This window comes from Sinocyclocheilus rhinocerous, unplaced genomic scaffold, assembly GCF_001515625.1.
Source record: "Sinocyclocheilus rhinocerous isolate Xijiao unplaced genomic scaffold, SAMN03320098_v1.1 scaffold3693, whole genome shotgun sequence".
Taxonomy (NCBI): domain Eukaryota; kingdom Metazoa; phylum Chordata; class Actinopteri; order Cypriniformes; family Cyprinidae; genus Sinocyclocheilus; species Sinocyclocheilus rhinocerous.
This window is the reverse complement of record NW_015630705.1, coordinates 478,098-492,549: the sequence shown is the minus strand read 5'-3', so window position 1 is coordinate 492,549 and position 14,452 is coordinate 478,098. Positions and strand designations below refer to the sequence as shown.

The following is a 14,452-nucleotide window of genomic DNA, read 5'->3' as shown; positions in this document are numbered from 1 at the left end:
GACAGGAGGAGAGTTCAGCTTCACTGGAGACGCGCGATCGACTAACTTTAAACTCGTCATTTCAAACTATGCTGCGCTTTATCCATTTGCCCACTGTCATATTCATGTCATTTTCACTGTGTGCTGTGTGTAAAATGAGTGTTACCTTGGCTTTATTTGAAAAAAATATGATTCCCAATGCTCACAAACTTCCCAGATTACCCTGTTGGCTCCAATGTTTACTTCCTTTTTATTTATATATATATTTTTATATTTCTTTATTTGTGAAAAATACTGTAATAGGATTACAGAATCAAGAAGTTGTCATCTAAAGTGTTTATTTGAGAGATTTTTTAAAATAATTTTCAAATAATTTCACATTTTTTAAATATGAATTAAAATGTAAAGTAAAAATGTTGCTCTCTAAGATATCGCTCGGCCATTGAAACCCATTAATGAAGCTCCCGCCACACAGTTTTTGTGCTGATGCTAATGCCAGTGAACGTTTGGAGCTCTTCAGCTCTGGAATCAGCAGAGCGTTGGTGACTTTTATTCTCCATGCACCTCAGCACTTGGTGAGCCGCTCTGTGACTGTACATGGTCTTCCGCTTCATGAGTTTCTGCTGCTCCTAAATGCTTCCACTCTCCAATAATACCACTTATAGTTGAGCGTAGAATATCTGGCACTGACACTGTTACTGTGATAGGTGGCATGCATGCTTGAATCACTGAGCTCTTCAGAACGACCCATTTTTTCCACAAATGTTTGAAAATGCGGACTGTAAGGCTTGTGCTTGTCTTTATATACCTGTGGCAATGGGTCTGATTGAAACTGCTGAATTTGATTATTAGGAGGTGTGTCCCAACACTTTTGTCCATGTTGTGTACATCTGAGCATGAGGATGTGAAGGTCAAGCGCAGACACTTACCTTCGGATACGGGTACTGTTTGCCTTTAGGGTATGTAGAGCCAGTGAAAGTGGGCAATGCCATGTTTGGCACCAGACTGTCATTCAGGACCAGAAATGCCAAGCGTTCGCCGTCAGGTGACCACCAGTGCGCCACATGCGTGTGAAGGATCTCCTCTGTGCATGCGTGTTTCCAACAAAACAAGAGTTTTAAAAACTGAATGGAAAACTGGACTTTTTATCTGTGCTGTATAAGATCTCAGAGTCAAACACAAACACCTGAGCTTCACCACACATCTTCATCTGGAGAAACTGTGAGCTAACGTACAATCAACTTACACAAGAGAAAAATGGACAACACTTACTGTGCTAATCTGTGTCTCAAAAGAGAAAAAATGCATCATCATCATATATTTCTTAAATCTTATACAGAGATATAATAGAGCAAGTCTCACCTTCATAGAGCCAATCAGCGATGCCATTATAAATGACGCCCTCTTTCCCAGATGAGGTCAGTCGCAGCGAGTTACTCCTGACATCCGACTGATAGTAAATATTATTCTCAAATATGTACACCTACACACACACACACACACAGAAGATATTTAAAATCTCAATCATGCTCTTATTAAATCACACCATCGATTCACACTTATAGAAAATTACAGGAAGTCCAACTTTAAATACTACAACTAGACTTAAACTTGGCTGTATTTTATTCAGTGTTATTGCATGCGCTCTGACACGCTGCTTAGACACGTGACTCGAGTTTGAATCCGGAGTGTGTCCTCAAGTCAAGTCAAATTCATTTCAAAGCAGTTTTACAGAGAGTCGTACTGTCATGTCTATAATGTATTAGTGCTGTACTACAGAGTGGGTTTTAGGGCTTGCTGATATGACAATATATAAAGATGATCCTCCAGATTTGAATATATTGTATTTATAGTGTTGTCTAGCACATATATGAGCAGCTCAGTGACTCGGACACATGTCTGTGCTTTCAAAGAAATTAAGAGATGACGACTCACAATCTGCTATAAACCTCCTAACCATCACAAAACTGGACCGAACACAAACACAATGCAAAAACGTAACTGTTAACAATTTAGTGTTATAGTCTGTCTCTCTGGAATCAACAGCTCCACTATTTAAGGTGTGTCTGAAGATAAAGAGTAAATGTGGATAGCAAAAGAAGAGCTCACCAGCTGCTGGCCCTGAACACCCCACGCCGCATGCTGCTCTCATCCATTAACCATCCTCAACATCCCTCTCTTCCCTTCTAGGTTGATTCGGAGGGGTCCTAATCGCTCGGCCACACATAACCGAGACAACACCCCCATCCTGAGTCTCTCTGGGCCACCAACATCGGACGCCCGGATCAACCTGTTATCATCTCTTCCCCTTTTCCCATCCTTCCCTTCCCTATTCATCCCTATATTTATACAATAAAGATTACTTCCCTACTTTCGCAGTGTGGCGTGGTCCTTGCTAGTGAAATATTAAAAAGAAGTTTTATTGCAGAAAGCAGCACATACCTGTTTGACATTGTAGGCAAAAAGCACATACTTCATGTCTGGGCTTATGGAGTATCTGGTGGCTTTGAAAGTATCCTGGAAAAAACATGAAAGATGTTATCCTCATTACTGCATGGGATCATAAAGATTCATATCCCAAAAACTACAGACTGTGCCTCAACGTTTCTGCTGGGAACGTCTCATTATGAAAACCTTAAAAGGGTCATATGATGTTGCTAAAAAGAACATTATTTTGTGTATTTGGTGTAATGTATTTTGGTTTAAGGTTCAAAAAACATTTTTGATGATGCCTCTTATTTTTTTAATGATTAACATTGTGAATTGTGTAAATTGTGTAAGGCGTATGTAAACATACGAGCTCAACTGCATGTTCAGTGTTTGTGTGGTAAGTTTTTACTCACGAATGTGGTGTTCTTCAGCACAATCTCTGTCTCGTTTGTGAGGATGTTAAACCTGATCACATGTCCATGGTGATTTCTGTAGATCACCTCAGATTCTGGCAAAGAGAAAAAAGCAGACAGTCAATATTTAATAACAAGTCATGTGATTAGTTTGTAAGGTTTTGAAGAGCGTTCACGTCTCACAGCAATGCAAGATTAAATACACCTTTAAGTTAAAATGCTCCTCTTGGAGGGTTATTAATGTAAACACAGTCAGCTATGCGTAAATGAATGTGAACACACATCTGATTCGTCCATCTGTGTGTTATTAGATTTTACAGCGTAAACACAGCTAACAGACCAGCTGCTGCTTGTCAAATGACTTGTCATGTATTTGCTAAGTCCTATTCATTTCAAAACGAGTTCTCTTTCTTTTCTGCATTTGACCTGTGCTCTCGCTTGTGTCCGATCTATCTTCAGACGGATAAACAGGCAGAATGTAAAGCAGAACTGCTCGTCTGTTTCACCTCGAGTTATTCATATTTATGAGCTGCATGATGGCTGTAAAGGTAAATTTCCAGTCTGAGAGTCACGCGGAGTTGCTATTGACTGCAGTGAGGAAAAGCAGACGGTGAAACATTAATAAAGCTCTCAGTTTCCAGCTCTAAACCGGAACAAAACTCTGAGTGCTGAAAGCAGAAAGCATCTGGTGAACTGACACACCTGATTTAATGCTGAGAGCTCGAGGAATGAAAACGTGCTAAAGTCAGGAGATCTAGTTTCTGGACTGTTGAGTTATTTGTAGTCCATCATAAGGCTGGATGAAGGGCTGCTCAGAATAATGCTGATTAATGTTTTTACAGCACAAACATTTGTCTAAAAAGGCTACTTTTCCAGCGATGGTATTTTGCATTTGAAGATTAATTTTACTTGAAGAAATAAATTCAAACAACAGCAGACTTCACTCACACTTCTTTTACACAATCACTGATAAACAGATCACGGATCTGATGTGCGAGCTGCTATTAAATGGCGCAAAGATACCTGAGTGAGAGCTGAATTAAGCTGAGAGGTTCTAGAAGAAGAAACAGTTTGTCCAGAAGAACAGCTGCATCTCATTGTCAGCAGTCAGACAACAGTCTCTATTCAACAGCAGCACAACACTGAAGCATTTATGACTCCATAGTTTGATTCAGCGTGAGACAGGAGAACCGCTGCTATTAAATATTTATTCTCTCGTGCTCTGCAGATGTGATGCGTTCTGAGGGTCACGTGCTGAACGCTCACGAGAGGACGATCCGCATGCTCTCAGAGTAACGTCACACTGAGCTGCATCACATCCACGCGGGGCGGCGCGGGGGGTGCTAGGTCATTGGCAGGGGCAGCTGGGCAATTAATAGTAAATATGATCAAAAGATGTTGTTATTATTATTAATAATAATAATAAAATAGCCTAAATTGCCCACTCGATTTTGTAACATTTTATTACCTGATTATTTGGCTCATCACAATTTGATTAAAATGTTTTGTTTTATGAAATTAGACAAGTAGCCTTTAGATCAGTCAGTTCCCAAAGATTTTTATACAGTCCCCCTAAAATTCACTGAACAAGCATTTCGGAATGTGAGTCAAAGGCAATGTGACATCAAAAAGCACTGGGGATATATTTACTTGGTATTTACAGTCTCAAACCAGAGCCTTTAGATTAATATGCGCTATAGATGTGCATATCAAGTGTTTATGAGAAGTGTGGGAGTATTATTGCGCTTACTGCATGACATGGAGGCGCCCACGCAATCCCTTGCATTTTTTCCTGCGGAAAGAACTTAGAATAGGTTACTCCGTCATTTTTGGTCATAAGAGTAGCCTAATAGGCTACATCATTCATAAAAAAATCTATTTCTGCTTTTATTTATGTACACTCACAATAACAACAAAATGTTGAGCTTTTGTAAAATAGAGAAAAATAAACAGGATGCACTTTCTGCCAGTCTCCGTGAAATGGAGCGCGTCACAACAATAAACAACCTACTTGTCTCACACAAAAAAAATATATGAAAAAAAAATATCTTGAAATGTCTACTAATGAACAAACCAATAAAAAAAAAATCTCTAATTATGTAGTCTGTATAAAAATTAGCATTTCCATTACTGTGAAGATGACGAGTCTGCGTCGGCATTCGGTAACTCAGCCGACACTCACTGAAAGCACTAGTTTATTAATAAATAATTAAAATGTCTTCTTTTCCCCGGGCACATTCATAATCATTAATTTTGCCCGTGCTTTGTGGCAAGCTTTATGCACGCACTTGAGCACAAAATATAGACTACACGCCTATATGCCTAAAGGATGGTTTAGTAGGTTATTATATTAATCAATTAAATATAAACGTGCGACTAGTTGACTAGAAAAATCTTTAGTCGGGGGCAGGCCTACTTGGCACAAGGAACCGATCCATTTTTAAAATTAAATACTATGACATTATGACAAGTGCAACTGCAAATCACGTCACGCTGCATTGCACGAGTTATGCATGCGTTATGAGTCAAATGCTTTTATTTTATTTCATTTTTTGGGGGTGCTATGGGGGTGCTTTGGTCTTTCTTGGGGGTGCTGAAGCACCTGCTAGCCCTTCCCTAGCGCCGCCCATGCATCCACGGCTAAGACTCACTGAAGAACAGTCTTAAGCTGAAGTCTGGAGTGACTGCAGGACTCTGATAAACACAGATCTGTCTGGAAGAGAAGCAGGAGCTGAAGGATTCACTGCATCACACACTCACAATGAAATATTCATGCTGCTGCCGCCAGGGTAAGACCTGAGAGCCCCTTCCCCCATCCTGTTACCATAGCAACTACCACATCCACCACTCAGACACATCCGCACACACACACACACACACACACAATGCCAAGGCCTGTGATGCCCAGTATGGCAAAAATGTTTCAGCGTAACTAGACAGTATTCACTAATCTGAAAGGTCAAGTTCTCAAAGTCACATCATCAGATGCTTTCACACACTCCATGAATTATTCAAACACATTCACTTCCTACATGCTGGCCCAACTATTTCTACCACGTGACGTCTCATTGGTTCTTATGATGCAGGAAATAGTATTTGACATAGCCTTCAATCAGGAATGAGCACTAACAGGAAGTTCACATTGTGTTAAACTGACACACTCTCCACTTACAGCCTCATAGAGACAAAAATATGGAAAAATGTCAAATCGTTGTGCTCCTGCACAGTGTCCTGCAGGAAGCTTCAAAGTGTAAAAAGTGTAGACGGAGACCTGGAGAGGCCTACAAGCCACAGTGTCTCGCACTCAGTGTGAAATTTGGAGGAGGATTGGTGAGGATCTGGGGGAGCTTCAGCAAGGCTGGAATCTGGCACATTCGTCTTTAATCAATTCATTTATTTATGTATATGTATATATGCCACTCTCCAGGTTAGTGGCTTCAAATCTGTCTGTAAAATGCAAAGTGGATTTCCCACTTTGGATGGACAGAATTTCTAATTAAAAAGTCTACACACATTTCTAGGGGTGTAACGGTACACAAACATGACGGTTAGGTACAGTTTTGGTACAGCAGGGGAACATTTTTTTATTTTTTTTATTAAACAGTGGTTTACTGAACAAATTGCTCTTTCTTTAAATAAACTCAGTTATAATTACAATTTTCTTAGGGATAAAAATCTACCTCGGCTTATGCTCTAAACTATGATCCTATGATTTACATTAGGCCTACTATGAGGTTACAGTTAACAACAGAGCCCAAACTTAAATTTAAATACTATTTATTTTTAAATATAACAAGCAACACTCAACTTAAAAAAAATTGTATGCTAACATGTAAATTGCACATAATGCAGTTTTTAAATTAACTTCTAAATTATAAAAATTCTATTTGTTGTTGAAATATATTCATTTACACAGCGAAATGCTCTTCTCTAGACTTCATTTATCGCGCACTAACGAGCTGTGGAGACTGATGACTTCCTGAGGAGGTAAAATGCTACGTGACATTTTGTTTACAAGCTGTTTTATTGCTGTCTTTCCGCGGTTGAAACACTGATTGAGCGATTACGTGAGGCATGAGATGTTCATTCATGTTTATTTTGTGTTAAAACTAGTAAAGAGGAAGAGATGATCGCACTGCCGTTTGAACTGAGGCGTTTATTCAGCGATCTGTCGTGCCACATCAAAGAGCGCCAAAACAGCATTTATTGTTTCCTGAAAAAAAAGGACATAATTTGAAAGATGAGACTTTGTTTCTTATCAAACAATATATAAAACTGGAAGTTTCCAATGAAGTTCCACCTGAAAATTTTCAGTACGAATACGTGTACCGTTACAACCCTACACATTTCCACTGATTTCTTCTGCGTTCTCTGATGCAGAGCGCTGCTGCGGCTGCACAATTGCTTCGATTACATGAGGCATGAGATGTTCATTCATGTTTATTTTGTGTTAAAACTAGAAAAGAGGAAGAGATGATCGCGCTGCCGCAAAATTGTTAGTCTATGTTTGTGGTCTCAAACGTTTCAGATAAATCTGAAGAGCATTTAAAAAACTACTTTTGATGGAAAATGTACATGTCAGACAGATGGTTTCTTCTCGTCCAAGTGAGTGATTTATAATGTTTATTGCTCAGTGTCTGCGGTCATGATCAATCATCCTCTGCGATCAGCTGTGCTTAAGAGCTCATGATGGTGTACAGATGATTAATGAATGAGATCCATTAGAAATTAACGATGCGTGTGGCTCTGTGGTCGTATCGTCTTACCGTTGATCCAATGAGCTTCAGGGTCGTGCACGTAGAAATCTGTGTTGAAAAGATCCTCCACCGTCAGCTTGGTGTCGCTGCCAGGTTGCGTATCGACTATCACACAAACAGACAGACAAGAGCACCAGGTCAGTAACGGAGATGCTGCAGGCGTCACATGTCACGTAACAAACGGCAGATTGAGTAACGCCGCTCACATTGCTGCTGGCCTAACGCTCGAGACTTTCTCAATGCAAAAATCTCAGGTAGGACCTGGAGAGTTGTGAACACGAGCACTGTGAGAAAATCACAATGAATGAGGATGAACTTGTACCTCATCATTATGGGTTTGCTGTAGTACCTGGAGTGAGGAGGATCACAGACATAGTGATGAGAGAACAGACCACCAGAATGACCAGCAGAGCGATGGCGATCCCCTTCCAGTTCCTCTGAGGAGGACTCATTCCCGCCAGATCCTTCAGGAAACACAAACACACACAAATACCTCAGTTCTTCAGCTGCACAGAAATCACAGCAAGAATGTCGAGGTTTAACATCTAGTAATGACATGAGCGAGTAATACTAAATGTTTCATTTGTACTAAATTTTTTAATTTGAGTTCATTTGTACTCAATGAGGGACGAGTCTAAATGATCTGGGTAACAGAAGCACGCCTCATGTGAGCTAGTTAATTTGGAGTCATGATTTCTGTCGAGATGTTCTGTCATGATTCCCGGAGCTTCAGCACATGGACAAAGGCTTTCTGCTCCAACTCTAGTCATTCATCAACTTCTCAAACCTTCACCTTCATGAAGGACTGGAAACACTGTACAGGAACATTTCTGCTCACTGATGACAACTAATGCCTTCCCGTCTTTCGGCAAACATGTTCCTCCTGGTTTAGAGGCTGAAACAAGCGGTCAGAGAGCATCGAATGTAATAAAACACAAGCGAGGTGATATAATAGAGACCGTTCAGGCTAACAGTGGAATTTGATATCAGAGTGACCAAACGAAAGCTCCTGAATCAGTTTAGAAGAGCAAACCAATCCTGTTTTAAAGGACAGTCATATTTAGATCTTGTACATAATGTCTTCAGCCAATGATAATCGCCGTCAAAGTCCTCATGTACCTGCAAACTCTTCGACATTACAGCTCTCGCTCTCTGTCTGCAGAACAGGTGAAAGGGTTAAACGATGTGATGTGGTGATTTGCTGAATTTCAGTTGAGAGCAATAATACAAAAAAAAACAAAAAAACAATGAACTGATGAAAATGAACTCCTCAGACCTTGGCTGTGATCGTCTGCACACGTGTATAAAGACAGAGAAATCGTGCGCCGCTATTTTTAGTGTACCACTGCTCGCTTTGACCTCGCCGAGGGCACATTTAGGACGGTCAGAGGACGAACAGATTCACCGAACCATCATTCATCTCTCAACATGAGCAGCAGATCTCAGGTTCCTCTCACTGCGTTCCTTCACACGCCACCAAACACCATAATCAATACAGAAGACATGTGTGCACATGAACCACTCAAAAACCATACACATATCCACGTAAGCAAACGTTAGCAATGTCACTGTGCAAAATACTCCTAACGTGTGTCTGTAAAGGTCTGTGCATGTCAGGATTATAAAATCATCAGGACATCAGGGGCCGATTGCATAAACTTCACTGTGTCTTAGGGTCTACTCTGAGCAACTGAGTATCTCTTACTTTTCAGATTCAAATTAGACCAATCTACACTTTTTGTTATGTAACTGGCTTTAAAAAAAAATTTGATGACTTGCTTGTGAGACTATAGTCTTAGCATTTTATGCGACCGGCCACTGAACACAACATCTGGAAACCTCTACAATCTACAGACAGTACAAGTGTTTTCACAGTAAAATGCAAAGCTTCCGCATGAACAAGACACAATGCATTCCTGTGGGATGAACATTTACCTGACAACAAACCAAAGTTTTTGAGTGTGTTGATTATTACATACATCAGAGCATGTGGTGGCACAAAACACACAGAATTAAAGGCACGAATGTTGTTGTGCTGTTGTCTTTCATGTCACACATATTTGAGCACAAACCTGAAAAACACAGGCCTAACCCGTGATTAGTGAGCTATATATATAGAGAGAGAGAGAGAGACAGAGCTATAATGCAGTAATGAAACACATCGTTATTTCATATCCCACACACAGACACTGAATTGCAGTGACATTTCTCAGAGCGCTGTGCTGTTTTTAGATGTAGTTTTATGGTTCCCTGCGTCTGACATCATAATGTTATTGTGTGCTTTCATTTTCAAGAGAGAACCGAGAAACTAATACATAACGAATGTGAACCGATGCTAATGGTGTGTTTGTGAAGGCATCATAATGTCAAATACATTCATTGAGCTGATGTCAGAGGTCAAGCCGCATCAGTGTCGCCCAAAAACACACAGCACTGAACATCATCTGACATTTACAAATGTAGCAACATTAATAATACATTTTTGTCACCAAAAGTGAAGTATTCCATTACTTCAATGTGAAACAGGATTTGCAGAAGCATTCAGATCCTCATCTCATTGTACTCTGAGTTTGACTCATTTAATTATCCGATGTAGGGATATTGACCATTTAACCGTTAACCGAAAGTTAGAAATTTGACAGATTAATACAATCAGTTAAACGGTTTAAAAGTATTTTTTCCAAGTATTTTTTAAAAGTTTGCTGCATTATTAAAGAAAAATATTCTATACATATTTTTTAACTCACAGGGGCGTGTTTTTATATGCAACCAACCAATGTGTCATCTTAATTAGTTAATTATTTAAATGAAAAATATTTAGTGTAGGCCTATTTATTTGATTATTTGTATTTATATCGTTTTATTCTGTTTTTCTTTGTTCTCAGAAGCGCTGCAGGTGTATTTTTAATGGGCACAGACACTCGTCCATTCTATTATTTATTTAATACTAATTTAATATTCAAATCTTATCAGTTAATGTTAACGTTTGGATAACGAGCGGCGGTTGTCGGTCGACATTAAATGGGTTTAGTTTTCACGGTTATTAATGTATGCAATTTCAGCAATAAACATTTAAATTTTTCTAAAAAGAAAACAAATGAGTTGTTTATTTTAAGAGATCTATCTTATTATCTCTTGTATATTTAGTATTGCTCTTTAATAAAGAAAAATTACTTCTTATCCGATTACTCGATTAACCGATGGAATAATCTGTAGAATACTCGATTACTAAAATAATCGATAGCTACAGCCGTATTCAGAAAGTTACTGAACACTTTCCAATATTCTTTCAGCCTGACCAGTTATAGAAAAACCGAAGTGTGTGTTTGAGAGACTAGGCTTTGTGCCGGTAGAAGAACCATTTTCACGCAGATTTCTTCCATTGAGGCTTGAGAAACATGATCAAAAGCTCAAATCTTACTAATCGGCATATGCTCATCATCGGACGAAGAAAAATATGTTGGTTCGATGTACAGCGACTGATCATCAAATAGCACCAAAGGAATGAATTATTTATATTCTTGTTTCCACTGAACATTCGTGTTGGAAACATTCATGAAAGAATCTTAACAGTTGCCTCTGCCAGTCAATCATTCCAATAAATGCCTCATTTTCTACATTAAAATGCCCATAATTAAAGCAATCATGGTTGTGCATCAGAAGGCCAGCTGTGAAAATGAAGACTAGAAAGCATTTTCAATTAAAATAAAGAACAAAGCTGCATCTTTTGATCTGCACTAAATTTCCCAGCAGGCAGAATTTTTAAATGTAGAATAGCTGAATTTCAGGTACTGTAAGCTATATCAAACTGGCAGAAAATGTGTTTCTCTTTCACAGTTCTGCATGAGCGTGTGAGAGACACCAGCGATGAATGTGATGAAGACACAAGCACAGCTGTCAAACACAAACACCCTGCAGCGACGCGTCTGCACGACTGGACTCAGATTCCACAGATTAAACACATTCAGATGCTTATTTGGGTTACAAACGTTTGCCATAAAAACCACGTTAACACTGAATAAAAATATTACAAAAGAACAAACTGTGATTGATGATGAACGAATGAAGCATCTCTGTCTGTGTGCCATCACACTTTTACCTTTTATATGAGGCAGTGTGGGTAGTTACATAAAACAAAAATATTACAATATATATATAACACAAACTATTTTCAAAGAATATAAAATTGTATAAATATTAAACATGCAGATGTTATGATTTTATTTTAACTGTCAGACTGCATGGAATATTTGTACTTCTGGATGATGACATCACTGAATCATCAATGAACTGACTTTAGCTGGAATTTTTGTTATTGTCTTCTTGCATTATTGACAAACTATTTAAAGCTGCTTTGACACAATCAGTATTGTATAAAGCGCTTTAGAAATAAAGCTGACTTGACTTCTGTCGTCGGCCATCTGTTATTTAAAATGAACAAAAATGATGGAATACTAATGAAACGAACAGCGATACAGCAGGTAGTTGGGATGAAACCTTCCCTTTAAACATTCATATAGATTACAAACTAAAACCTTTCACACATTATGCGACAACTGCCACAAATCAGCTCCGGTAACCAGAGACTGGTGTTTTAACGCAGTCATCAGCACAGTCAGTTCTCCAGCAGCACCTGCCCGAAACGCGTCGCTCTTCATCCAGCGTCCTCTCGTGATTGTATTCGCATCACCGCATCACCGCCGGCCTGAACTGGTCCATTAGTCACGGGCGCTAGCGTGCACATAATTACAATCACGAGCACAAACGGATTCGCTGGAGACGAAAGAACCCCGACAGCGGAGCTGCTTTATATCTCCTGCATGTTCACCGAAAGCTGACGGTGATGTCATGTGCTGACAGAACGGGCACGGGCGTTGCGTTCGCCTGCGCGCGATCCATTACCTGATACTCGCCGGATTCGGGGGAAAAAAACGTTACAAATAAGAGAAAATGCGGACAAACGTGTTTTTTGTAAACACTGTGTAACGTATGAAGATGCCGTTCGTTACCTCGTCCTGCGGATTCGGTCTCTGGCTTTGCTGCTCTTTGGTGGCCGTCATGGTTCCCGCTTCAGATGTCGCTGAGAGATCCCAAAAATACCCGAAATGGTGATTCTAACGCCGTTTCAAGACCAAAGAACCGCTCCTCCGTTTGCTCTTCGGTGTCCGTGGAGGAGCGCGCAGCGTCTGGGGCATTCTACCGCAGCAGCGCGCGGACAGATAAAAGCGAGCGTGATCGAGTGTTGCGAACGATGTTCTGATTCTGATCTCTGTCGAATTCAAGCTGACTGCAAAGAGAGGATGAGAGGAGCGGCGGGCGAGAGCAGCGCGGACTGATGCTGAGCTCGAGGGGCGGGAGGATTCGCCTTGATGACGCGCGAGCCCGAAACCACAGACAGACAGACAGACATCAAATAAATCGAGGCGATTCCAGCAGCCGCTTTAAAACATGCTGCCTCGAGCAGTTCCAGCATCATGACTGACATCTGAATGACATCCATCACCTCCCAGACAGCAACATAGTGTTGGCCCAGATCCGGCCCACATCTGGCCCATGTGAGATCCAGATGTGGGCCGGATCTGGGCCGAAACTGTCTGCTGTCTGGGCTCTGAACTAAAGCAAACTCCCCGACACAGAATTACGACTGTTTCCAGTAAAAGATCACAACTATTTGCTCATCATCAGTGCATCTGTGAATACACATGTGACTCCACAAATGTCACTCTCATTCATTTCAAAAAGCGGTGACGAGGTGAGTTTATATATCTCACACATCTTGTCTTGTTGGAAACTGCTTATTGAGATAAATGCTTCTCATATCAAGGCCATATTCACAATGCAGATGAAAGTCATGGCGCTACTGAGCGCTTCTGCAAAGACAGTTTGGTCATTTATACGTATTACAACCAAATGCATTCCTGAAATAATCAGGTAATGTCAGCATGTTTATATAAAACCTGAATCCATGTGTACAGAACCAAAATCAAGAGCTAATCAATGACCCCACTTTTGAAGCCATGAAATGTGTGCTGGATAAATGATGCAGTTTACTTCAAAAATCCATAATAGTTTAACATATACAGACCTAAACGAACCATCATCTATGGATGACATTTCTGTGGAACTGCCCACCTGTTTTAAACATATTTGCTTCTAAAGTTAATAAATTGTGCCCAAAATATTGATAAACTTGAATTTTGAGTTTTTATTTATTTAGTTGTATTATTATTATTATTTATTTATGTATTGCTGTTAGAGTAATGGGGTAAACTAAATGACGTTTTATTAACAAGGTTCGGGAGGTGCACAATCAGATAATCAACCAATTCGGCACAGGTGGAACTCGTTTAGATAATCAGCTTAACTAGCTCAGTACATATACAGCCAACTTGCCTCTCCATGACAGTTTTCTGGCATCCCTCCTCCACCCCAGCTCCTCACTATTAAAATATTACCATCCCATACTAGGGATTGGGGGAGTTCTCTGGGTTCGGCTATATTCCGACAGAGCACTCTTAATGTCAGGTGGCAACTAATTCTAGGGCTGTGCAATTAATCGCATGCGATTGTCATGTGCATCTCGTCAGTAAAGCCGGTTCCGTGATTGGTAGTAAATTGCCATCACCTGCGTTCAGATGGAGCGGCATTTAATACACAGAGCCGTAGTTCACTGACAAGCTAGGCATAGGGATGCTCCGATCTGCCTTTTTCACCTCCGATTCCGATACCTAGGGTTCAGTATTGGCCGATACCGATCCGATACCAGTGAAGGTTTTTTTTTTTCTTCATTTACCGTATTGGCCCGAATATAAGACAATGTTTTTTTCTTGGAAATACATCTGAAAAAACGCGGTCGTCTTATATTCAGGGTCT

The 14,452-nt window shown here is 40.1% G+C and overlaps 1 protein-coding gene across 1 annotated transcript in view; it reads right to left on the bottom strand.

The window, feature by feature from the left end:
- LOC107740732 (inactive dipeptidyl peptidase 10-like) overlaps positions 1 to 12,980 on the bottom strand; it is a 32,538-nt gene extending 19,558 nt beyond the window's left edge. The window contains exons 1-8 of the mRNA XM_016553240.1: positions 12,589 to 12,980; positions 7,929 to 8,043; positions 7,589 to 7,684; positions 2,823 to 2,917; positions 2,422 to 2,496; positions 2,089 to 2,121; positions 1,342 to 1,462; positions 909 to 1,063 (exon numbers count right to left, since the gene is read on the bottom strand). Of these exons, the coding sequence (XP_016408726.1) occupies positions 909 to 1,063; positions 1,342 to 1,462; positions 2,089 to 2,121; positions 2,422 to 2,496; positions 2,823 to 2,917; positions 7,589 to 7,684; positions 7,929 to 8,043; positions 12,589 to 12,639 (741 nt within the window). The 5' untranslated portion in view covers positions 12,640 to 12,980. The remainder of the gene's footprint in view (positions 1 to 908; positions 1,064 to 1,341; positions 1,463 to 2,088; positions 2,122 to 2,421; positions 2,497 to 2,822; positions 2,918 to 7,588; positions 7,685 to 7,928; positions 8,044 to 12,588) is intronic.
- Between the last annotated feature and the right edge of the window lie 1,472 nt (positions 12,981 to 14,452).